Source organism: Anopheles stephensi, chromosome 3 (assembly GCF_013141755.1).
Source record: "Anopheles stephensi strain Indian chromosome 3, UCI_ANSTEP_V1.0, whole genome shotgun sequence".
Classification (NCBI taxonomy): Eukaryota; Metazoa; Arthropoda; class Insecta; order Diptera; family Culicidae; genus Anopheles; species Anopheles stephensi.
Window position 1 is genome coordinate 7,816,937 of NC_050203.1, and position 25,366 is coordinate 7,842,302.

The 25,366-nt window shown below is 47.3% G+C and overlaps 1 protein-coding gene across 1 annotated transcript; it reads right to left on the bottom strand.

Moving 5' to 3' along the window:
* Window position 1: 1 nt before the first annotated feature.
* LOC118510490 (putative mediator of RNA polymerase II transcription subunit 26) lies at window positions 2–23,491 on the bottom strand. The gene is made up of 6 exons (XM_036052382.1): window positions 23,117–23,491; window positions 10,077–10,268; window positions 2,128–2,411; window positions 1,899–2,066; window positions 852–1,825; window positions 2–784 (listed from the first exon to the last, which is right to left on the bottom strand). The coding sequence occupies exons 1-6, from the start codon at window positions 23,207–23,209 to the stop codon at window positions 762–764; spliced, it is 1,734 nt and encodes a 577-aa protein (XP_035908275.1). The 5' UTR covers window positions 23,210–23,491; the 3' UTR covers window positions 2–761.
* Window positions 23,492–25,366: the final 1,875 nt, after the last annotated feature.

Sequence of the window (25,366 nt, forward strand, 5' to 3'; positions counted from 1 at the left end):
GTTTAAAATCATATTTGTAGATTTATTATCAGCTTTAAACATACACAGTTGTGATGCTGTCTACTCGTATCGTCCTCTTGCGAGAAATAGGTGTGCTTGCTTTTGTTGTTGCTAAAATGGGAACTTTAAATTTTAAAAGAAAAACAACCCTCAGATCTCTTGTACTTCACACGGAACGGATATAAGTTTGGTTCCGTTTGCTGGAGGAATCTTTTCGACAAACACACCGACAATACACGTGTTCCACGCTGTCCCAAAATGCGTATGCGTTCAACTTATCACTTCGAGCAGGCAAACAAAATGCTTCACACGTTGCTCAACGCACAAATTCCTTCTCGTTCGTGTTTAGTTTTTTTTTTCTCCCGAGCCGTTGCTGGCCTCCGGCGATGCCCTTCCCGTACCTTCGATCACTTCCAAATCCAAAAATATATTTACATATTCTTTTATTCGCCCTTCTCTGACGATATGTGTACCACGCTGAGATTCGCTGATTTGTCCGGGATGTGTTGTTCCTTCGTGCTCATTCTGGAGTCTCGAGTAGTAGTGTGTTTAGGGGTGTTTATGGTACTAGCCGGTCCAAATCCTGTGTAGTGGCGTGGTAATTCTGCCATTTAAAATCACATCTTAATTAGTGTTTGCATGTGGTTTTTGGGGAGCACATAAACAAGAAAGGGGGAGAGAAGAAGAAGAAACAAGCCCATAGGGTGTTGCAGATTGGTAGGGACTATCCCTGCTGTGGTAGGCCCTTCCTAACTATCGATTTAAACCGATCGTGGTTGGACATCTGGAAGAGAGGGAAGCCATCATTAGCTGCTGGTCTTGTCCTCAATACTGTCTCCAATGGTACTTACAATGCGGACGGACAGCATCCTCCTCGGAGGCGGAAGTTTCCATAACCTTTCCGGGCAAGCTGATCGGCGTCAGCAGACTGCGACCGTAGTGAACTCGTCCCATCGGTAGCATTGGCTGGGGTTCGGGCAGCTGCTGCTGCGGCTGCTGCTGTTGTGCTACCTGCTGCTCAGGCTGCTGCTGCTCCTGCTCGTCCTGGCGAGCCATTTCCGGCTCCGTTGGGCGTGGTGGTTGCTGTTCCTGCAGCTCACGCTCATCCGAATGGGGCGATGGTCCTTCCTGATCCGGCACGTTACGGTACGAGTCGGTTTCTTCCTCGCTTTCCTCCGATTCAGCAATACGGGCAATGAGCGAGCGCAGCTGTTCGGTGAACTTCTGGGCAGCAAAGTCAGCCACGTTCATCTCATCCGACGAAGCCATGGGGAACTTGTGGATCGCCATATCGATTGGCATCTCGCGGATCTGGACCTCCTGCTGCTGGGGGATTTGGGGCTGGGGAGCGGACTGTTGCTGCTGCTGCTGCTGCTGTTGCTGCTCCGGTTCCGGCTGGTTGCGCATGATCTGAGGTGGCAGGAATGGCCGCATAATCTCCGGGATCGGAATGCGCTGCAGATGGATGCGGACCTCGGTGCGTGGTGGCATGGCGGGCTGGGGTGCCGACTGCTGTTGCATCTGGGCGGCCATGATCTGGGGCAGCTGCTGCAGGAACGGATGGAAGTTCGGGCGACCCATCGGTGCGTCGGGATGGGGGGCCTGCATCATCTGGGCCGGGATCGGGGGAAGCTGTTGCTGCGATTGCTGGGGCTGCTGATGGTGCGGGTTCATCATTGGCATCGGGAAGATTGGTCGCGGCATCTGGCGAATGATGGTCTGCTGGGGAGGTCCCATCTGCTGGGGCAGGTGAGTGATCGGGCCGAAGGAACGAACCGGCGGGATCGGGATCAGCACTTGACGGACGGGCTCGGCATCTTCGTTCCTGAGGTTGGAGAAAAAAGAGAGTCCCCGTGTGAGTATAATTCTATACGATCACAGTCTCTAGAGGTACTCACTTCAGCTCGTTGCCAGACTCGCAGAAGATGGCAATGCGCTCACCAGTAACCTTCTGCTGCTTCGGGTCAGTGGTCAGGTCCATTCCGAACGGGAGGCGCACCATCTTCGGTGGCGAATCGACCAACTCCTCAGAACGGCGTCGCTCAACGATGCAGTTCATGCGGGACCTAACGGATATGGGGAATGAGCTCACTCCAAACCACGGAAGCAACCGATCCAACTACTTACTTCTGGTTTTCCCGAAGAATGGCGCTGGCCAGATCGGTCAGATGGAGGTCCAGCGGCAGGTTGACACGGTGACGGTTGTTCATGTCGATCGACTCATCGCTTTCACCATCGTTCGACGAATCATCCTCATCCTCAGAGTCTCCCGATTCGTCCGAATCTTCCTTGTGGTGCTTGCGAGCTTCCTCCTGCTTGCGCTTCTTGCTTTCCTCGCGATCGATCGTCTGTAGGTTGCTTTCGTCGGCCGATAGGTTGTCCTGCATCAAAGCCTGCGCCTTTGGCAGTTCCTGGAGCGACAGGAAACAAAACCATCCGTTAGTTAACAGTTCCTTATGTGGGTGGATTACAATGCGGCCTCGCGTTCACGACAAACTTGGTCGCTCGAAAGCGTGATGTAAGCGTTTAGTAATCACCACCCGGACGTAATCACGCACGGTGTGGGGAGGTGGCACTCAGTGAAAGCCTCCAAAAAGGTGTACTTCCTCGTTGCTAGTAACATTGCGTAAAGTGTGCTAAACATGTTACATAGCATTACATGACCGCGCTCATGTACGTTGTTTGAGCTCTCAAGTGTGGACTACGATCACTCTTTGGCCCGTCAAGGCGAACACAATGATACGCAGATAACAATCGTGTGCCAATAGTAAAAGGGAAAAGAAATTGCTTTCTTGAAGCGGTTAGTCAGTGTGATAACTGTTTGGAGGCTTTTTAACTCTTCTGCGATCGATGTATGGACGTTCTAATTATGGGACCGAAGACAGATTTGGTCAAGACCAGGTGCCATAGTGCTGTGCTGTGTTGCAAAAGTCAACGAGTACTCAACATCATGACAGGTGTACCTGGACTCATGATGCAAGTCTAGCTCATGGTGTCCAGATTGCGCGTCGATCGTGATAAAATGCTTCTTCATGTTTGGCGTTTCATGCATCACAGATGCGTGCACTGCATGTCTGTGGATGTCGCCATCCGATCACGATCATTCCACAGCTCACTGTACAGATTAAGATGAGTGATTGAGCAAGTTGGCTAAGGTCATCCTAACGCTTAAATGATGTATTAGGTTTCCCCCATTCGCGAACTTAAAAGTTTCTATGTCAGTTTGCGCTTGATAACTTAATTGTGTAGTTGAAAGAGGTACAGGATCCCCCATTTGCTTCTATTGTACAAGAAACATCTTAAAACACGGTAGCATTAATCACCAGTAGTGTTCCTAATCGCTACACGCTCCATCGTCTAATGTCCATTAGCGAGGCGATTTGTCATGCTACCGTTCGTATGCATGGTTCGTAACACCACGTTCTTGCTACACTTTCACGTCTAAGGCTTAAACTGTTGGATGAAAATTAACGAAACGAAGCTGTAAACATCAGCTCCATTGGCTTGATTTGTAACATAACATACTGCTACATGCTTAAGATAGAAAAGAGCATCCAAGTGTATGTGTAGAAGCGTCACCGAGACGAGTGCACGTTTAGTTCGACGAGTTCCTATCCTTCCAGTGCAAGATAAAAGCGTACTACTACTACTTGGTAACGATTATGAAACGACCTTTTGCCACAGCACCCCGAAAAACAGGGGTATCCAACAGCGTTTTTAGCTTCGGCATCGGGTCACCATCTACGGTACTCACACTCACCCTCGGTGCATGTGGCGCTGAAGATTGGAAACGCGCCAAACCGTTTGATGATGGACCCCTCCACCGATAGACCCAGGCACAGATTAGCCCCCGAGACCTCCAGTAGCACTTGGCACACCGGACTCGGGACGGTTGAATGTACGATGAATCGGTTTTTACTTTTCAAACCACTCGCCCGATCTGTCCGACCTCCCCAAAGTGGGTAACTTGATGAAGCTCGCTCATGGTTGTGGTGGTTGCCGGTTACTTCATCTTGCATAGGCGAGAGGGCTTGTCCGGCCACCATCACCAACCCTACCTGGGGCCGGGAGAAACAAATCATCTGCTCCCAAACTGAGCTGAAGGGCGACTGGAGGCGGCGAAGCGACGGCACGAAGCGCAAACCTTTGAACTGCATCTTTCTCGCTCACGCTTCGGATGGGTTTTAGCTGGTTGGTACCAGCGACCGTTACAGCTTCCACCAACATCCGAACCGTAAGATGATCGTCGTCATCTCGCAAACACCGCAGCGAGGGAAAGAAAAGTGAAAGTGGTTTTACCACAATCGAGCCCGGCGGTTCGTCGCCAGCAGGCAGCCTTTTCGCACCCACCCAAAACTGCTCACTTTCTTCGGCTTTGCGTACGTACGATGTTATTATTTGCCGTTATTACACTGCTCCCACACAAATATCATCCTCGAGTGGCGCTTTTGTTTTGGTGGGTAGCGCGCTTCGCGGAGATCGAGCAACGATTTCAACGAGCCTGAAACGAAGAACCTTCACGCTTATCTTCCCGCTGTAATCAAATTCGGCGTTGGGGATTGGAGGACTGGTTTTATGGGGTTTGATTTGTGTGTGTGTATTTTTTTTCTCCTTCCTCCCAGGCTAACCGAGGAAAACGGGACTGTAGATTTGTAACCAAACTAGCTGAACGTTAAGGGCTTACGGAAAGTATGCTCTCGTCTCCGCCATTTAGAGTCTAGTGACCTTTCGCAGTGAAGACGAAACGAGGGATGCTTGATGGTGAATTGAACCGGTGTTTGGGAGTGTTCCGTGATTCGGAATCCCTGATGCTTACGTCTTTTGTTTCGGCTTTGTTTGGGAGCTGAAGACGACGAGCATTATGTAACGGGACATTGTTGGACTTTGGAATTCCTTCTAGACTGTTTGAAACCAATTCAGAATTCTTGGTGCTAGTGAATTAATTTCACTTTTCTTGCACGGAAGACAGTCAACATGACTCGTGAGACTCATTTAGACCGCAATGCTTACGACACCAGAAGATGTCGTAGTTGCTCGCACAAGCTCATTAACAAACAACCCTCCACGGTGCAAGAAGTGAGAGGTAAACGATCTGTCACGCTGGAACCGAAAGTGCAACGTTCACAGTTTTCGTACGTACTTTATTCACACACAATCAGCAGCCAAAAGAGAAGGCCGTTTTTTCCAACTGCGATGATTTGCCTACAGACGACTCTTCAGGCCCAAAAACAGTTGGGGAAGATGCAGAGAAGAAAAATCTTCGGTTGGAGCAATATTTACGAAACGCGTTCACACATTTCGTGTGACGAAGATGTTAGCGAAAGGATCGCTGGAGGTTTAAGTTTGCTGCATCATGCTAATGAACCGATTAAACATACTGCGACACTCGTACGAAAATTGGACAAAAAAAAACACCATTAGTCACCTGATTGTCGCCAAAATTTGGCAATGAAATCGGGTATAGGACCTGCGAGTCTGCGAGCATGGAAGTTTGAAGTTCGTTTTCTAAAGCTCCGTCGAATGTTCCCCTATTATTTAGCTTGAAGGCTTTTAAAAACATCTCCCACAATCTACGCTGCTTCCAGATAGCTTTTGGTAAAGTCGACGACTTCTTAATAACAAATGACACCCAGTCTCCCGCGGTTGTTTGCGGCCGACGAGCGGAAAACACGTTTTGCTTGTTGACAAAACCGTTTGCCCGTCCCGAAAGTGCAATTTGTCTTGCTGTCTGCTGTACGCGCTCGGCACCAAAGCAAAGGCGAGGCTCCATTTTGTCCTTCCTGACACTGGTGGTTCGGTTGTTTGTTTGCAAAAGTGCTTCATATTTTTTTGCCATTTTCTGTTGGAGGATTTAGTGGTGAAACGCGTGCAAACATCACTCAAACGCTGTGCGTGATGTTTCGCCGACAAATACCACCCACACTGGAACTCGTTGGCGGTAGAAAAAGAAGCTTCCACACACAATTTCCAAATGGAAAGCTGGCCAGCGGTAGGTTTTTATATCCTTTTCTTCCTGTTTCTACCGGCTGCCCAATGTGTTATGTGATTCGAAAATCCGGTCAGTGGGCCTTTCCGTTTGTCAGACGGCATGTGAAGTTTCCGTTTTGGGAATCATCCACATAAGAAAAAACGCAAACACGCAATCAAGCGGCAGTTTATATAATTGCAATTAAAAGAAATGGTTGTACTTCAAAGTAAAACAAAAACAAACACACTATCACCGTCCATTGGGTGAGCGATGTCGATGATGATGCGTCTGCAACGTTCGCTATGAGGTTACAGCTGTGTCACAGCGTTTGGCCGTTTGGCCTTTGCTGTCCTCTACTGTTGCTACTACGCGAGCAGATATAAATTGCGTGCCGTCCAATGAAAAAAAAAACCTCGTGTGTAAAGTTTGAAAAAAAGGAGCTCCGATGTACAGGGCAAGATGACCCTTGGCAGCCACGGGACGGAACTGCGTCACTGTGAGTTGCGCTAATGATACGATCGCGATCGCAATCACGATTGTGTGCCGGATTGTATCGGTTGTGGAGTAGTGTTTGCTGGTCTTCCATCGTGGTACGGGACGCGGGCGAGACTATTATTAGCATGTCGTTTGGGCCCTAGAAATGGTTACGTTCGTAGTCGTCGGTATTGGAGGACGAGCGAACTCACAACTGGGGGGCCGTACACGTTCCGAGGTACAAATTATAGAAAATCAATTGCTCATTGTTTTCCCCAGTACCACCCCCACATTCCCGGCAAGGGAGTGACGGATGGGTGGGACGTGTGGCAGGATGGATGAGAATCGCATTCCAATTCCACCGATCGGCTTCGAAGTTTCGAAATCACCCGGTGAAACACACCATGGGTGGAATGTGTGCGTTGCCTGCGGATCATCTTAAAACAGGGATTTGGTTCTTCTTCCGGAACAAAAAAACTGAGTAAAACGATTTCCCTCGGGAAATGTCAAAAGGGGAACGTTCACGAGCTTGTTAGAACACTAATCGGGAACGCGTTTTACCCGATCTGGATAGCTCGCACGACAAACATGCGAATTTTAATCACGTGGCCCAAGATGAGATCGGGCTGGCATTTGAACGTTTTCTAGGTTATATCGAGCGTGGCGCTCGCCGCTAGATGCGTGTAGTTGATAGGGCGCTTGTTTTTCGTCCACCGCCATTTCCTATCCCTCGCTCTCTCTCCCTCTCATTACAAGCTTATCGGAAGGTGATCGTAGCTTTAATTAACCTTGCCGGTGCTTTGGGGCCGTTTGGATTGTGGAGATGGGAAAACAATCTCATTTTCCAGCCCAGCCCAGGTGAAGGTTTTTCTACTAGAGATAAATAAAGCATGGCGACAGAGGCAACCCAGCATCCATCCAGGGTTTAGAATAGCTTATGGTGAAAACGGTGCGCTAGTATAAAAAAGCGGCGGCCCGTTTGAGATCTCTTGAATGCTCTTTATATAATTTTTCTCACCGATGGCACTCAATCGGTGATAAGAAAGCGGCGGCGGCGGCGCAACTGCAAGTCCACTAGAAGGAAGTTCCCAAGCGGGGAACGAAAGGGTGCCCGCTGTGTATGTCTTTTGTTGAAGCTAAAAATAAGACGAGCTTTCATGAGCCAACGATCGCCGGTAATGTACACGTTACACAACCGGGCACCCACCCGATCCCCGATCACAATCGCAAGGTGGTGTCATTTTTCGCGTTTCGCGTTACTGATGAGCAGATGGCATCTTCCAAATACAAATGACACTCATTCTCGTCAGAAGTAGAAAAACACACACAAGACGAGCATCCAAAACAATAAAAGCTTTGAACAACAAACTCTGTGAAGGGGAAACGGGTTTTGGCGAAGGTTTTGGGATATTAAAACCAGAATTTCCAGATTTCTCGTTCTATAGCAATAAACCGATCGGCGCTAGTTTGGTCGTGTATATCTTCGAGAGTATTCTTCTAATGATGGTAATACCATCAGAAGCACCCGATGAGGCTTCCAAGATGAGCTCTGTTTTGTTGTGCTTGATTACGACACATTCGAAAACAAATTAGTCAAACCAGTTTTAAGAACCAATGCTAGAACGACTACGAGACACACGACTCAAAATGGCGTCTTCTTAAGTCTCCCTATCAATGAGAGCTGTTCCAGCTTGTGTGGCGTCACTCAGTTAACGGAGATGGACATGCGATCGTCAACAATACTATCCCTATACTAATTGTAATAAAAAAGCTATATTTTATACATTTCACAAGCACGGCATTGTTACTATACCATTAAGAAAGGTTCGGATTAGGTTCGGCTGAGATCACCCAGTCACGAACTGTCCTTGATTTTCCAAAATGTCAGGCCCACGACGCGTAGGTTTAGGTTTGTTTTCAGTGTCCCCTGTCGTAAAGTGTGCAAGCTTTCGTATCGAAACCCTCTGCATCCATAAAACGTCACTCCAAAAGGGTATTTATGATGGATGGATGGACTGTGCAGTGCTGGAGTACTACAATTAGCATCCGGATAGGATCCAAAAGGGAGTGCTTTAGAGGTTGGCCGTAGTAAAATGGTCATCTGATTGTGGGGTACTTAAGGCATCTTACGATGCGCAACTGCACCGGCTATAAATAATAAGTTTGTCGCTTGAAGGTTTATTGTTAGCTAATGTCATCTGATCTTACAATTACTACGACTATAAATCAGATTTTGGTGATCCGCTTCCTAGGCAATGGAGATAGCAATTAGTGGTAATAGGAATAATTACGAGGCTGTTGACGACTGGTGGTGCTTGATGATACAACTGATCGTGGGAGAAGCAGGAAGCCTTCAATATCCGCCACCACCGTGTCATTAAATTTAACAAAAGTGCTCATCTGTGCAAAAACGGGGGGTAAATATTGTACAGATATGCATAGCACTAATAACGATCGTACGATGATCGTATTACCGTGGATAACCACTTCCGTTCAATAAATTAATTTAGCGCGAGAAAGATGGCGGTCGGGGAGCAATTGGCGTTCGAGATACGGTGTGCGATAAGACACCGGAGCGTTCCGAACCGATCCCGGTTGAAGCGCGTCGTTATCCCACAGCCCGAACCACAGTACCTTGAACTATCCTCTCATAAAACCTGCTGATGCGTTAGCACGTCTTGTGTAGCTGGGCACAGCAAACCACCGATGGCGGGGAATATACGACCAAAAACCATAAAGCTGTCATGGACCATCGCCATTTGCCCGTGTGGCTTTACGATCTACCACCGCCTCGCAGCCTCCCATCGGTTGGAGCAGTAGGAGACACCATCACAGATCTCCACCCGCTGCGTCACCAGCGTTAATCACGAAGAACAATCGTGTGCAAGTGTTTTACGACAATGATTCGCCATGTTGCTGCACACACAGTCTTTCAAATGATCGCAGCTGGTAAGATGGTAACAGCTAGCCGCAAAGGTCTGGCCACGAAATCATCATCAATGTTAAAAGCTTTTTCCGTTGCGACCGTTGAGACGTCGGCATCGTGCACTGCGAGTGCGATTCAACTAAGTGCACTGGCCAAAAACCGAGCAAAGGTAGAAAAAAGAATGTACGTTGAAAAGCTTTTGCAGACGTGGTACTTGTTTCAGTGTCAACAGAAATTTGTCTACAGGAAAGACACACACCGCAAGACCGAGGTCTACAAATTGTTTGGAGCGTTTGGTGAATAAATCATGTGTGTGTTTTTTTGTGTGGAAAACCGGTCGTTTCTAGCAAACGACGCTCCATGTTGTGGCTCCCCAAACCGGGTCCCGCCGATGTAAACATAAGCAAATGCATGGGCTGTTTGTCTTTGCCTTGTCTTTTCCGAAAAAAGAAGCAAAACCCCAGGGCCTTGTGTTGAGGTGCTTTATTTTTCATTTGCTTTCCAGCTGACCGGGCACGCAATCGTACGTGGAACGTGTTGACAACGGGCGTGACCGTTTGGCACGGTTTGGTGGCACCCCAAGTTGTAATGAGAAGAAGCGCTAAGAGATGGTGAATGTTTGACGACCCTGATCTTGACACATCCGTCCGCCCTGGTGCGCTGCATACTAACGAGGCGCATCTGACTGTTGGTGGATAGATCACCTACCTGCTGCATAGCCTCCAGCATCAGCTCCTTGTTGAGGACGGCATCGAGTGCCTGCATTTGGTCGCAGGACTGCTTCGCCTGCAGATAAGACGAGGCCAGGATGAACGAGCCCAGAATGAAGGACGACAGCACCACGGTGATGGCGATGATCTTGGCGATCTTCACCGAGTTTGCTTGGCGCATTTTGTAGGCCTGTTGTTTTATGGAGAATAAAAGAGAAAGAAAAGGGTATGGTAGATTAATTGTTAGATTGTTATACAAGATCTAGGAGAGCACTGGGAAAAGGCAAGAAAATCTCAAGAAGTTATTCAACTACAAAATCTATTTTTACCCATCCAATCGCTTTGCGAAATTGGTTCGATCGAAGCTTCACACTTCCGGTCACCACACCGCTGCGGCGCATCCGGCTTAACACAACCGGAAAGCCCGGACATTTGCATACGCAAACTGCACGCACGGCCACCGTACCGGTATGACAAAAACGGATCGTTATTTTCCCGTGCACTATTCCGATCACGTTCACCTTCCGTCGTCGTCATCGTGCAGCTCGGCTCCTTTCCATTTTTTGCTTCAACTCTCGTAATAGCGCTCCTTTTGTGGAGTCGGCGCGATCGAACTCGATCCAAGCACCATCCCTGTTCGGTCCCAGAGGACACGGCTGGATGAGGTGGATATGATATAAACTTATTCCCTCAAACAATCATAAAACTTCCCCTTTCATTTTAGCTGGTTGCGAGCGAGCTGTGACACACTAGGAGAACGGTTTGTTGCAAATCAGATCCTCGTTGGTGGAAAGTCACAAGCAAACAGCCGTCCACGCAAAGACTCAATAAAATATCAATATTGTCTCTGTGCTGCGCTGTGTCAACACCGTAAAACGATTTGTTTCCTTTAGCCTTAGCTGAGGCGTGAATCGTGCGGAGAAGGGATGTACGATCGGAAGAGAAAGGCATTATGAAGATTGGTTTTATACATTTTATATCCACCGATGTTTATATGCCTTCTGGCAGCTTGAGGTGGCTTTGGTAAATTCAATAAAATTGATTGAATAACAAGATAAGCATTAGCTGGAGCGTGTGGAAGCCGGAAGTGGTATGCATCATTCTTCCACTTCTTGCATTTAATTAGCGCGAACGGCATAAGTGAGTTGACATGCAAATTCTGTTTGCCTGCCGAAGCGATACTGACGTCGTCGGGAGTGAAAGTAAATTGCAAAACTCCTGTTTTGGGGGATTTTTCACCGACCAGCTCACAAACATTCCCCAGACATTCACTTATCGAAGTATAACGATGTCACATAATCCCTGGAGGATGGAGGCGAAACGAACGACGTCTGTCTGAGGCATCTGAGGCTTAATTCGGGTAAAAAGCACGGATTCACGGTAAACTGTTTATAAAGTTGCTGAACTTGGCGATTCGCCCAGGTTAAAAAAATCAGCTGTACTTCACGTACTACCAGCACTAGGCAATTCCGGAGCGCTTCTAACCCCTCAGCTCGTTTTATGATTAATGATTTATTGCTTTCGTAAATAAACTCCACCGGTAAAGCTCATTACACATCCCTTCTCCTTTCTTCCCGGCTGGAGCTAAGGCGCCTGCCAGTTTTTTTCCAGGTCAAACTGGTCACGGCTGATAAAGCTTGGCAAAGAGCAAAGATCGGGCAGGTTAAGCTTACCAAGAAAACAAAACCCCCAGCACAAACACTCGTGGTTGTTGGTAATTAAACAGAAATAAATCATGCTCCAGGCCAGGGATTGGAGATCGTTTCCAGCGACTCTTTCTCCGGAGCCGAAGGTCACGGAGAAAGGTTAGACTTTCCCGGATGAAAAACTAATGCACTTGGAGGGAAAGGGTTGGAATTTTAGATCTCACAGCTGGAGAAAGGTTTGTGGCACGTTGGATGGGGCCCTCATTTCAGCTGATGTTTGTTTGCTCTTGTGGGTTTGGAAAATTGGATTTGAAAATGGGAGGTTATGTCGCAGTTGTGAGTTGCACCTTAAAAGGGGAGTATTTTAGACTGTTTCTCTCATTCTATCTCTAGCAATAGGTAGATCTTGCTCTGTGGAGACTCGCAAGCACAAAAATGCACGCCCGCCTGTGCGTATCGAATCAGGCTGGAGGCACGAAAGGCTGAACCCGCTCGAACTAGCATTCATTCCCAACCTCATCTGATGCTGATCGGCCGTTTTTGATTGCCCAAGTATGAATTCGATCCTCTGCATATCGAAGTGTGTGCGTGTTTTTTGCATCAATCAGGGCCAACGCTAGGCTTGCTGCCACAGATGCTGTTCGTGATCATCTGCGAGCGTGAGGAGCTATCATTATTAACTCTAGCTACTCATCGTTCGCTACCAAAGAAGGGTGAACCGAAATCCGACCGACGCTGGTGGTGGTGAACATCGAATAAAGCGCAAAGTTTTGCATACGAATCAACGTGAATTGCACTGAAATCTGTTCCTCACAACAAAGGTGCAAAACAGTCTTCATCAGGCCCGCTGAAGTGGCGCGCTGGCCGTGTGTTGTTGAAGAAGAACTTTAAGAGGCAACCAAGTGTACCCACACACACACATGATCCACTGCCGAAAACGGTGATCATCACGACCAGAAAATGGCATAAAGAGTACTTTGCGCTAACATCATTAACGTGAGTATGGTAATTTGAAGCTTACGGTGGTGAATTGGAAACGAAGGAAATACGAAGCCCCCCAAAAACGGCTAACCTTCCTGCTGACATCATCCCATCTTCATGGGTCGAGTTTTTAAGGTAGCTCTTGTTTTGTATGTAAGATTTGTCTTGTCCACCGACAAGATCGTCTTCATTTTGGCACACCATTAAGCTATTCATCTAAACGAAGCTCAAGTTTTTTTTTGGGTTTTGCTTCGGTAAAACGCTTAGCACACTCAGCTGCTCAGAGCACATTTAATTGTCGCTTAAGGTCGATACTAAAGTTTATGCCGAAGAAACTGCTCAACAGCTGTACATAAAAGTCCACTCCGGGTGGTGTTATGCAACGCTCGCAGTGGTTACGTCCGCAATTGTGCTTTTCGCGGCGAGCCACCCTTTTTCCGTGGGGGTCTGACCCGCGCATCAGATTGATTACCTACCGCCACAATCTGTAAGACCAGCACCACTAGCTTCCAAGCGTGCATCAACAACACCAACATATCTCAAAGCGCGCTCGCATTCACCTCGCAGTTGGTGTGCGAAAAGCAAAAGCACCAAGCAGGAGAAGGAAAGACTTCAACGCGTGAATGCGCAACGAACGCACGCGCCACCGGCAGCACTTGGTTGTTGTTGGAGGTGGTGATGGTGGTCGGAAAAGTGCCTATGCGCATGAAAATTGATGTTGAATGCACGTTGGACATGCGCGGGTTTCCTTTACCTGGGACCGGGCTCTGTGTCTCTCTGGGTTGGGGCACTTTGTGCTGATGATTTCACCTGCCGCGAGTGAGCTATTTTCCCACCATTTTCCAACCCACAATGTGTATGTTTTTTTATGGCTTCGTATTGTACTTGTGTTCATTACTATTTACTCACGATCGACAAAAAGGGAACTTGGTTTTCGAACAAAAAAGAGACTTGTGCGTGTGTATTCTCGAGAACAAAAAATGCTTTTGTTTGGTTTACTAATGAGAAAAGGAAATTTAGCTATTTTGCATCCAATTTTAAAGCTTCATTTTACACTGGTCTAATATTTCGGTAGGGCTTTTTTAATATAGTTAAAGTTTGCACAATGAATTTAAGGGGCAAAAATATTGAAACTAGATAGTCATGAAGATGTGCCACTTTAATGACTACCTTCGATATTAAGTAGAGACTTAAGGAAATGCTTCCCAAAAAGTGTTTGACACACCTTGAAATTATCATTTCTGTAATTTAGCGCTATTAGATCATGTTTATTATTTTAAACTCAAAATAAGGTCTAATAATGCTACATAATTAGCTCTCCACGAATTTATTCTCAAAGTTTAGGGTTAGGAAAGATGTTAAGGATAGATGTGAATATGTTGTTCTACAATCAATGTAGACATAACTATCAACCAATATCTCGATCACCGTCTCGAACACAACGCATGAAATCACCACTTTCACGTATGTGTCATGACACCTCGGGCGCTGTAACCCCAACAGATCAAACCCCAGCCGTCAAACCTCGATCAGACCAAGTGTATATGACTGCGTGTGCTTTATTTTTAGCACACTCGGTATCCCCACCGGCCAAACACACACACACACGCTGCTTTTGCACGCAAGTGAACGTGTTACCAGAAACACGCTAACCTACAACGGACCAGCCACAGGACCGATCTGCCCCACGACCCGCCACCTCGATCAGACCAGTATAGTCCGTGCATGTATGCTTAACGCGCCCTGATCGGAATGAGCAAAGACCGTCAATCAAACAACCAAACACCACACAGAAACACTGACTGACCGCCTTTTGCCGCGATATGTGTCTGTCACCCGGAGGGGGGGGGGTTGCTTTCGCCCCTTCCCACATCTTTCATTAGCTAAATCATCGGCATACAGACCACAACAATAACAGCGGTGCATGTGTCCTACATTTCGGCCGATGAAAAGCGAAATTGAAGTCGTAAAGATTCTGTCCGCTTCACGATGACACACAGACGGATCGATTGTTTCTTGCGCGATGACTCGAGGGTGTTCATCGAGGATCGTCGCGAAGAGAGAGAGAGTATAATACGTGTGTTTGTACAAGTCGCACCCTTTTGGCTTTCATCATCACCGCACTCATCCGACATGCGATAGAGTTTTCTCAACCCAAAGAAGGGAAGTTACGTCGACACCAGACCCTTCCAGTGAGTCCCCTTTTTTTTCGCCAAAGTAGATAAATGGTTTACGCTTGCTTGGAGCGCAACTAACTCCCCTGAGGATTCCTCCCCCCATGTCTAATCGCTTTGCTTAACCGTATCGGCTTGCAATTATTGGATATGGAAGTCGATTGTTTCTTCTTTCACGCTGAGAAGACGTTATTTAATCAATCGCTTCTATCGCTTCGTGCCGTTCGTGCTGAGGGCCGTGGATGTGTTGTGCAATGTTAGGGCGCACAGGGATCATCACCAGCGCACATCTCCACGAACGAGGAAGAATCTCCGCCAAGGCAGTTATTAGCAGCGAGAATTGCATCACGAGCTCAGAATCAATCAACCGAACCTTACTCAACTCTCAACTTCTTCCCTCACCCGAAACGGGTTGTTTGTTGTTTTGCGAATTATCCAACCTGAAAGAAAGTTTGCCAGCTCCAGGGAGAAATAAAACAATGGTGCACCAGAGCGTAAAACGAGTGCGCCCCGTTTCGGACAATTCACGGTGGGCAGCGAGTGCTTGCTTTTGTGCAATCAGCAAAACCGCGCTCCTCAAACGCTCATTAGGTCAGTGGCGTGTTGGCGGGAGTTTCACTTTTGTCTGCAGCAAACCGCAGCATCAGAACTCGCCACCGGAAGTATTACATTCTGTGCGGCCCTTCTTTTGCTGCTTCTCCGCCACCGGCACCGCCAGCCGACCGGGCTCGGTAATTTCTCGCAAACTCGCAGCGCAATCAAAAGTCAAGCATCAGTTAGGGGCAGTTATTTGCTCATCAGTGTGTACAGGGCCACACGGCCTGGCCGGCATGCATGCGTGTGGAAAAAGGGATGAGTGGACAGATAAATAAAAACAGCCCTCATTACATTAATAGCGCGCACTCTCTGGCTGCTGTATGGTCATTATGGGGAGAACAGAGTGAGGGCACATTGAAGTGAGTTCTCGAAACCATTTCACCGACATGTTTACTGTTTCGGTCGGTTAACAGACGGCAGAGATACGGCCCTGCGAAAGGCAATCAATTCGCTACATTTTAGCTTTTCCCATATGCGTGCGTTTTTCGCCACGAACATGTTTAAGGTTCCGGCACTTGAGGATAATTTCTGTGGCACAGAGGGCTGGCGAGAAAAAAAAAACGACGCCATAATTGCGGTGACCTGCCCGCTGCCGAGAGTTATTCTTCCGGAACGAGTTAAGCAGATTTGTGCAATGTTAGTGCAGAAAGAAAAACAATTGCTAGTTCTCTTGGTACCTTAAGATTTTTCTATCCTACAACCGTGAGTTTACCAAGGGGTTTCAAATTATCCTGTCGACCTTCTAGTAGACCCGCAGACCGTACCGACTGCGATCGCGCGATGCAGTTCAATGGAGCAATGGACGTGTCGGAAAAGCACGCCTCTATGATCACTGGAGGCTATCCAGACAGACGAAACGTATGATTTTCCCTGTTCTGGGTCAGATATGCTCGAGAAGCAGGAAAATATATCCTTCCAAATTGCAACGCCACCGGGGATCACTGGACAAAAGACTCTCAAACGAACGCTTCAACAAGAACAAAACGATCCGGCGATCATCCACTTAACTGTTGGAGCAGAGCTTTTGTAGGTGCGCGATCTTGCGAGATCCAGTGTGCCGAGTCCGTGGATGACGTACGGAACGGCCTAATTACTTCCTGGTAGAGGTAGAAAAATTCGTGCACTCATCGGAGCGAGCCGTGGGAGGCTTTATGTTGTTTGTGTGTTTGTCTTTTTTTTTTGCTACCTTACAACTCTTATGCGCTTTAGCTACATGTGCTAGAACGTGAGATAATCATGAATGTTCAAGGTGAATGTTATTTCAAGCGACGATGTTTGCGTTTGCTGATTGGACAATACCTTTGAACTGGGCGAATGATCGTGAAGAGCCGCGAGGATCATTTTACGTACTTACGGTGGATGACTACGGACTATTGGGGGATGTCAGATGGAGTGCTGTTGATGGACTCAACACATAAAGTTCCTGCTTTATATCTTGCTTGAAGTTCATATTTTGCACCACTCAAAGATGGCTGCTTTTGCAAAAATAAGATATTGCGTATTGCTTTCATGCCCTAAAGTCACTCAAGTCTTTTCACCAGCGTTCCCTAAGCTCAATACGGTAATCAATTACTGTCAAACACGCTCATGGTTCCAGTTGCTTCGGTCCATTTGAAGTGTGTTTGTACCGAAGCATTATGCTCTACCCTAAATGGAAGCCAACGCCACAGCTCTCCCACAGCTTCGGAAACTTTGAATGCAAACTCCGAACGACTCGCCGAACGCTTGTCAGCTGAAATGGTCCCTTTTTCGGGGACCCACACGAGATATAGTGTGGGAGTATGGCCTTTTTCCCACCGGATAGCGGACAGCGGACAATATATTGCCTGACCGTGTGGAGACTTTTACTTCACTTTCAGTTTCATCCGGCTTTCGGCGTTTGCGTTTTGCGATCTTCTCACCGTGCGGTGTCTCCGACTTTCCGGCAGGGACACTGACCCGGCAGCGACTTGTTGTCGTTAAAAATATAAACCATTTCCAATCGGATAATGCAAAAGGAGAGCGTTCTTTCCTTTCTGTTTTTCTTCTTCTTCTTCTGTTGCCACCACCCGTTTTCTCCTTGGAAGTGCACTTTGCGAATGCGATTCAGATTGGGATATTAACGGGCGTCTTAGCGGCGTTCGCTTGGAGTTGTGCGGTTTTTTTGTTGGTCGAGTGCTTGGCGGTTAGTGGCGAAAGTGTTGCCTGCAATTCCGTCAAGCACCCGAAACGAAACGCGTGCCGTGTGACACGGCTTCTTAATGGTGTCCCCTTCCAACTCGGGCGCAAGATTTCTTAAGGTTTACTTTCGCCCCTCGAGGGAACCGTATCCGTGTGGTTCGGAGCGGGCTCTCAATTTTCGTTTCAAACTTTGCACCACAAAATCCCGCTCCGGGGCCGCCTGGACGTGCGTTGAATCGAGCGTTTGACGTTATTATTTTTATTATAATTCGTACAGCGGCAATAGAAAACGGTGTGCCCGTGGTGGTGGACAAAGCAAAAAGGAGGTCAAACAATTATGCGTTACGTTCGGTTGCAATTGCAATCTGCGGGCGAAACATTTGGCGATTTGTGGCTGACGGTTTGCGGTCACCATGGTCAGTCTCGTTAGAAATGTCACCGCGGAGGTAGTAATAATGATGTCCCACATTAGTCTGTCGGGTTGTCGGCGTGACACCGTTTCGGAAAGTACCCTGAGGGTAATTAGATTTTTATGGGGGAAAATTGCCAAATATCAAACGCATGACAAGAAACGCTAGCGTCGGCTACACTTCTACGGTTCAAGTTCGATCTTGTGGTTTTCTTATCGCTGGAGTCGGACTCCATGGACTCGTAAAATAATAGTTTCCTTTGTGCTGCTTCGCGGTTCGTCACGTCAGCTCGATATCACCCATGTACGTGACTACGCAAGACTTTGTTTCCCAGGAAGCTTCCAGGTTGCTCCGGGACATACCTGAGACCTGATGCCTGTGCTATCAAACAAACACTCCGGTTCGGTTTTCCTCATGTATTGTGGCGATAAGTTTTTCTGTTTTTCTCTACTTTGCTCCTTTACTTATCATTGGAACAGAGCACAAAGAGCGCCTAAGTGCACTTGCCAATAGCTGGTTGTGTTTGAACAGTTGGTGCCCTGCTGCAGCGCGCAGGAAAACACGAAACATTGTTCCGTCGTAGCGTTCGATTTTGAAATCATCGTTCGTGACTTGAAGCACTCTTCGGGCAAGTGCAACAGTTGCAGCTGCAGATGTGCAACAGTGTTGGCCAAACGCTTTAGAGAAAATTCAGAAGAGTCTTAAGCATAGCGGTAAAATAGTGAAGCCGGAAAAGGGATTTAGCTTGCACGCTCAGTAGTATTGATTTTTCCAGCACACAAAAGAAGAAAAGCCCCTCGCGGGAACAAATTCGATCGAAGGAACAAAAAAAAATCGATCCGCTTTGGTAGATTGAAACTGTAACGTAACGAATGCACCGTCGAAAGGTCCGTCAGATGGGATTGTCTTTCGAAAATGGAAAACTGCGAGCGTGGAAAATATGGATCTCCGATAGCCGATCGTGTGCCGTCCATCTCCCCCAACCAGCTCTTCATATCGTTCGATTGCGATGAATTCATCATTACCAAACACTGACAGCTGTTTTCGATTTGTTTATGCACACTCTGTGCTGGGTTTTTTTTTGTGCGGTGAGCCTCATCTGATGGACTTAACCTCCCTTCCACAACGTTTTTTTTCCCAAATCTAGGTCAACTTAGAGCGGTAGCAGACACACACACAATCGGATCACGCTCGATCATCCTTTTACTTATTTACCAACCACAACCGGAGGCGCGAGCGACCGGCTGCTGACATTGACGATGGTGTTTTGGTCTGCAAGATGAGAACGACGTTCGCGCGAGAACGTTCACCCAGTGGCCGATTGACGCTACGGGGATCCTGCTGCGTCCCCTGTCCCTTCACCCTTCTTGGCGCTCACATTTGAAATGGAAAATCTTCACGCGCATACCAACGAAAACAAAAAAAAGGCTCGAAACGTCACGGCTTGATTCAAGTGACACAGCAGCAGAAATAAACATGTTTGCCAATTAAGCATGCCACTCGACGATCCTCCAGCGATGCGTTCAGCTAACGAGAAGCAAGAACGTGTGCAGCAAGCGGATTCGATTGCAAAATGCGGCCCATCTTTGAAACAAACTCGGCAAAAAAAACGAGCAAATGGGAAATGGAATTGCGTTGGTCTGTTTGCTGGATCCGCTGCATCCAAAATCCACGTGAAACGATTTGTAACGAATACGTTTCTATTGTAGTTTTAATGGGGTTACAGTTTAACGCGATCGCCTGCTAGACTAGACTTGGAGGCTTGAGCATAATTAAATGAATCTAAAGTGATATTACGAAAATGTTTCTGTGGTGGGAACTGTTTGATAGGGGACAGACCTTCACCGAAAGAGGGGTGCCTACGAACAAAAACCGAAATCGCTGGTCAAACACGAGATGAATGCATGTGCCATAAAACGAAATCTAAATTTACAATCACAAGGCGAGCGCGCTCAAGCCCAGTTGTATCCGTATGCCTGGAAGGCATTAGAGGTTTAGGAGAATTATTTGGCAATGTTTTTGCAGTGCAATCTAATTGGAAAGGAAATTTAATCATTCATCCCAAGGGGTTCGTTATGCAACCAGAAAGAGGTGTGCTATAAACGTTCAGTTCAGGCATTAAATGTACATGTGCCATGATTATTGAAGTCGATGATGGGTCTTCACGCACAGTCGAACCGAGCCGTTCTTCTTCACGGAAAAGTGGTTCAGCCGGGGTGAAGTTCCTTTCACGCTTACCAGTTATGACGCTTTCCTCACACTTTGCATGATACACGGTTCGTTTCCTTGTTCCTTTCCATTTTTTTTGCTGGTTTGGTTTTTGTTTTGCAAATTTTGTTTCCTTTCGATCGGTTTGGTTGCTTTCGTTTTTGCCTCACTTGAACACTTACCACCTCGCACCGATCGAGAATTGCATCTTGTTAACTAATCAGAAGAGTTATGGTAACGCAGCGAATCGAAAGTGAGCATTAAAAAAAATAAACGAAGGCGAGTAATATTCCGGTCCGGAAGGTGATTAGATAGCGTCGGGTGCGAATGGACCGAGACAGAAAATGAAGGAAAAACGTTTATGTGTGCTGTAATGCAATTGTTTCCAACCCCCCAAGCACGGTGGCCAATGTGTCCCGATGGAAAGGTGGGAATGAAACACCTTCAACGTTAGACAGCCAATGAGATCAGCTTTAATCTGGCCATTCAAAAGACCGACCGACCAAGATAGCTACTGTTGAAGCGAAGAGTTCAAGAAAATGCATTAATTTTCTGCCTCAAAGTGAATGTAAATCCAATGGAAAAACAAGAAAGCTACAAAAAAACGGAATGCACACCTTACCGGCTTACTTAACCCGGGGGAAAGACTTCAATGCGCCACAAGCGACGAACCATCTCGTGTTGCCATTGTTTTAGGGTTTTAGGCGCGTGAAGCGCTTCACCTTTATGGTGGAGATGAGTTGTAGAAGGAGAGGAGCTAGAGAAAAAAAAACCACTCAGCCCAGGTGGCTTATGGGGCCATGGACAATGGTGGCAGTATCGGGTCAAACGGGGAAACAATAAGCAACAAAGAATGTTTCATCGAACGCTTCAAACACCCGTCATCGTGCCGCACCGGATGAGGTGGCGTGGGGCGGAATTTTCACCATCACCCCCAAAAACCTCCCCGTCCGGCGCTGGTAAAGACAATTGAACGCTCGCATACAAGTGCGTGCGCGCGCGTCCCAAACGGCATCCGGCAGTCAAATCCGTTCCACGGTTCGGTTCCATTTGATAATCCATTTGCTTTCGGAGTCAGTGCGTTTTCAGTTCACGCAGTCGGTGGGACAGCGAGCAAAAAACCGTAGCGATGATCATCATCATGATCATGAGGTGGTACGGTAATTAGTTTTCTTTCTTGCAACTGCAACTGTCATTGTCACCTGTCGTGCATTAACTGGATGCAACGTCTCGAAACGATTTGACGTTCGTTCCGTCTGGTGGCGCTTGCTTGCCAGACATTGCCGATACTAATTATGGTGCATGTAAGTGTGGCTAAGCATAACCACCGTGACGATTTACAGGAGTGATGATTATACGCTTTCAAGTGCTCTTGATCCAACTATTTATGCAGTTTTTTTAGAATTAAATATGAATAGCCAGCTGCACGATCTTTTAAGCGATAAGTAAGTGATTTGTATTTAAAACCTCAGTTCTATAGGAGGCAGAATAAAACCGTAGCTCTGTGGGCAAAATTGCTACTTCCAAGCCTTAGACATTGAATGGTACAAGTTTGGAATTTTACCTTGTCAAGAAAAAAAAACCTAAGCCAAGTTCCCACACCATTCTCAAAGAATGCAACCTCCCGAACGAACAATCACGATCCGCGCAAATTGTTTCGTGCGATTTCTCTCGATGGGAAAATATTCGCGCGATGCGGACAGTACGATGATCATCTTTGATCAACCTTTGAATAGAAAATTCGTGAGCGATCAAAAATAGGCTTTTTTTCGCCTTGAAGTATTGTTCATTCTTCCTAAAGCAGCCAGAATCGAAATAATATTTAGCAGGGTTTCATTTTCTAAGTTTTATAAATAACCCCTTTTAAAACTAGAATTTTGAGCTGCTCTCAGCAGCTCCAACGGCTCCATCAAGTAAAACCTTAAGCCCTCAACTTTTACCGAGAAATCCGAGTGTCCGAACGGACAGTCGAACACACGGAGCATCATCATTATTATTCTCAAGGTCTTCCCCAAACATGGGGGAGAGTTCGGTAAAATATAGCCTTAACACCGACACACATCTCCTGCGTCATCTCAGGCATCAGCGAACGCTAAGAATGGAACGTTGGTGCGGTAGCAAGCAAGGGGTTTCAGCGCGGAGGATGGGTGAAACGGAAGAAGGCTGGATGTTGTGCTACCAGCAGAACCATCTTCGTTCGTTCGGTCGGACGGTTTAGATTTATGGGCCGGCTCGAGAGGGCCGATCGGTTCGAAACACACTCGCACACTGGCAGATGTAAATGAGCAACAAACAGCAGCCACCACCGAGGTTCCAAGAAGCCGAAAGGAGGCTGTACAACTCGCACACCGGACACCTTGCCACTCGTCAAGGTAGACGGGTATGCAAGAAAGACGGATTCAAACACCGCACATCGTCGTGCATCTGGCCGAGGTTCCGTGTGGTTAAATGCAGTGGGGCCGTGGGTGATGAAAGAGGCGCAAGGGGACCCGGACGTGGGAAGCGAAGGGTAGAGATCACGAACAGTGACCGACTGTCCCTTGCTGCTCGATTGTGTACTGCACGAAAAATCACACGACGGCTGTCGGGGCTCGGTTGGCGTGAAATGGCTCATGATGGTGACCTTAATGGTAGTTGTTGCATCGCACATCGGCACACATTAACCCAAACAATGCACACGAATGCACACGCGCCCTGCGCATTATTTGTGGGTCCGTGTCGGCACCCTAACTCTAACACGACATTCAACATGCATTTGAATCACTTTGGTAGAAGTTTCCGGAGTGCGGGTTGGTCGACACCCGCGCCAGAACCACGATTGGGGAAGGTGAGAAGGGAATAGGCAGTCGAGAAGACACTTACGGGTGGTGCTTCACTGGTGGTGCTGTACACTTCACTAGCAGCATAATCCTGCTTCATCGTAACCGCCATCGAATCCGGTTCCTTCTCCAGCATCGTGTCAAAGGGGTTGGGGTTTGGCGCCTAGCTTTCGCTTTCCACTACGAAATGCACTGCTCGCTTTACCGAACAATCGACCGGACGGACCCGAATGAACGCACTTTTACGGGCAAAACCGCGGGATACCGTAGCAGGAGATCGACTCCTTTTAGTGGGACGAAGAAGGGGTTGGGTTTGGTTGGGAAGTTTACACCGTCGGCGCTTGCTTCTGCTGCTGCTGCTGCTGCTGTGGGACGTCCGTTCGCGTGAACAGTCGCGGAACGTTTGAATTATTTTGAAACCGTCCGCCACCATATAATACGCGAGCAGCGAACCGCGGTTTGGGTGGTGTGCGTGTGTACGGTGTTCCGTTTTTGTTGCCTCGGCGATCGTGATCGAGTGTGAAGCTTGCTTGTGGGGTGTACAGTGATGGACGGAATAAAAATTGCGCTTGTTGTTAACAATATATGCAAATATTTTGTAACAAAAAAATCGAATACTCCTTCTTAAGATTCAGTTAAATCCATTGCAATTAATAAAACATTATTCCCCAAACATACAAAATTTGGAATTTTTTTCATAGGTTTCAGCTGGTAATGATAGGTACTAGTGCTAGCTAATGACCACGCGATTTTCATAGTAGCTATAGCAGTGAGTTGGTGTACGACTGTCGTAGCAGCCGGCACTAGAGCTCTAGCTGTATAAAGAATTAAAAAACCTATATCTTGTATAGACCAAAATCAAAAATAAAAATAAAACATATAAGACAAAACATAGTCGAAAAGGTTTCGTTCAAAGGACATGGTAAACGCATGTTAAGCCTGAACGATGCCTGAGCCCAGACTCAGACCTCTAGTGAGATGCAAGTGTTTTCTTATACGAAACACTTTTTCAGACGCGTACTTGAGGCTAGCATTATTTATGGCAGTTCATTCACTTTGACGAGTTATCAGAGACTCCTACAAAACTCAAGTGCTAAAACACTCATTTTTATGGTATTGTACTCCTAGAAGATGCATGGAACATGCTCAAATTACGATCAGCACTGTAAAAAAACACTCATACTATCTCACCTCACACTACTCATGGCCTGCTTGTGTGTGTGTACGTGTATTTACTCAGCTGCTGGAGCTGAAGTTGAGGCTGGAGTTGGTTTCGAAAGGAAAGCGAAGACGAGACGCGCCCGACCGCAGGAGGCGAACAATGTGAAGCGAAAGACGGCGAAAGGCTTACGAATGCGCCAGAACGCGTTTTTCCAGTTCCCCTTGCGCCCGGGAACAAACACTTTCGTTGGAACACCGGCCAGCCCCACCCCAATGCCACGGGCATAACAACCCCGGCGAGGGTGGATGGGCGTTCGTGTATGTGTGGCACGACCCAACTTGATCACTCCCAGGTCGACATATATTGGCTCCCCCACCCCCTTCCTTCTCTTTTCCCATCCTCGCCATTATTCTTCGCCATTTCTTTTGCCGCGAGATTACCGGTTTATCGGACTGCATCACTGGAAAAACTGCACCACAGCCTGGAACTGGAACCTCCACCGGTGGACGGTGGACGGAAGCCGCCTGTCGGATCGCCGCGATGCCGGTAACGGGTTTTGGGTAATGCAAAGGGCCCTAACAGGCCTTTCCCTTTCGTTCGTTGCAAAGGGAGGTAGAAGAAATGCAGCAGGGAGTGGAAAGAAAAACGAAATGGAAATACAAAAACAAAAAAAGCAGCTAAGCACTGGGAAAGAGAAAACGAAGGAAATTCGAGCTGGAAATCGATCGAGGGAATTCGAGTGGGAAAAGGGGAAAAAGGGACAGATAAATGACGGGGCCAGCGGTGGTTATATGTTGCTTTCGGTGCGATAGCTTTGACGCTAGTGATGGAATCACGATGAGCAGAGTTATTAGATTTGTAGACAATAAATGAGTTCTTTATGGGACTTCGCGGTATCAGTGAGATGGATTTTTTGTGTCTTGGTCCCAGATTCTTTATTTACTCAGATTTGTGTCACATCTTCGAATAATCATACGTTGTGATCGAAGTTACGTTTCTAGAACAATTTAAATCAACAGATCTTTCCACTGAGACACGTATCACATTGCTCGATCGTCTACCAGAACTGAACTCATCTGTTTACTCTGCATAATGCTCGTAAAACGGCACTTCATGCTCTTCCTGTTTAGC

What these genes read in the sequence shown, in the direction of transcription:
- LOC118510490 (XM_036052382.1), bottom strand. Translation starts at nt 23,209, where the DNA reads ATGCTGGAGAAGGAACCGGATTCGATGGCGGTTACGATGAAGCAGGAT. An exon ending in ATTCTTCGGGAAAACCAGAA is followed by an intron (nt 2,067 to 2,127) that starts GTAAGTAGTTGG and finishes CATATCCGTTAG; the next exon opens with GTCCCGCATGAACTGCATCG. An exon ending in GAGTCTGGCAACGAGCTGAA is followed by an intron (nt 1,826 to 1,898) that starts GTGAGTACCTCT and finishes CTCCAACCTCAG; the next exon opens with GAACGAAGATGCCGAGCCCG.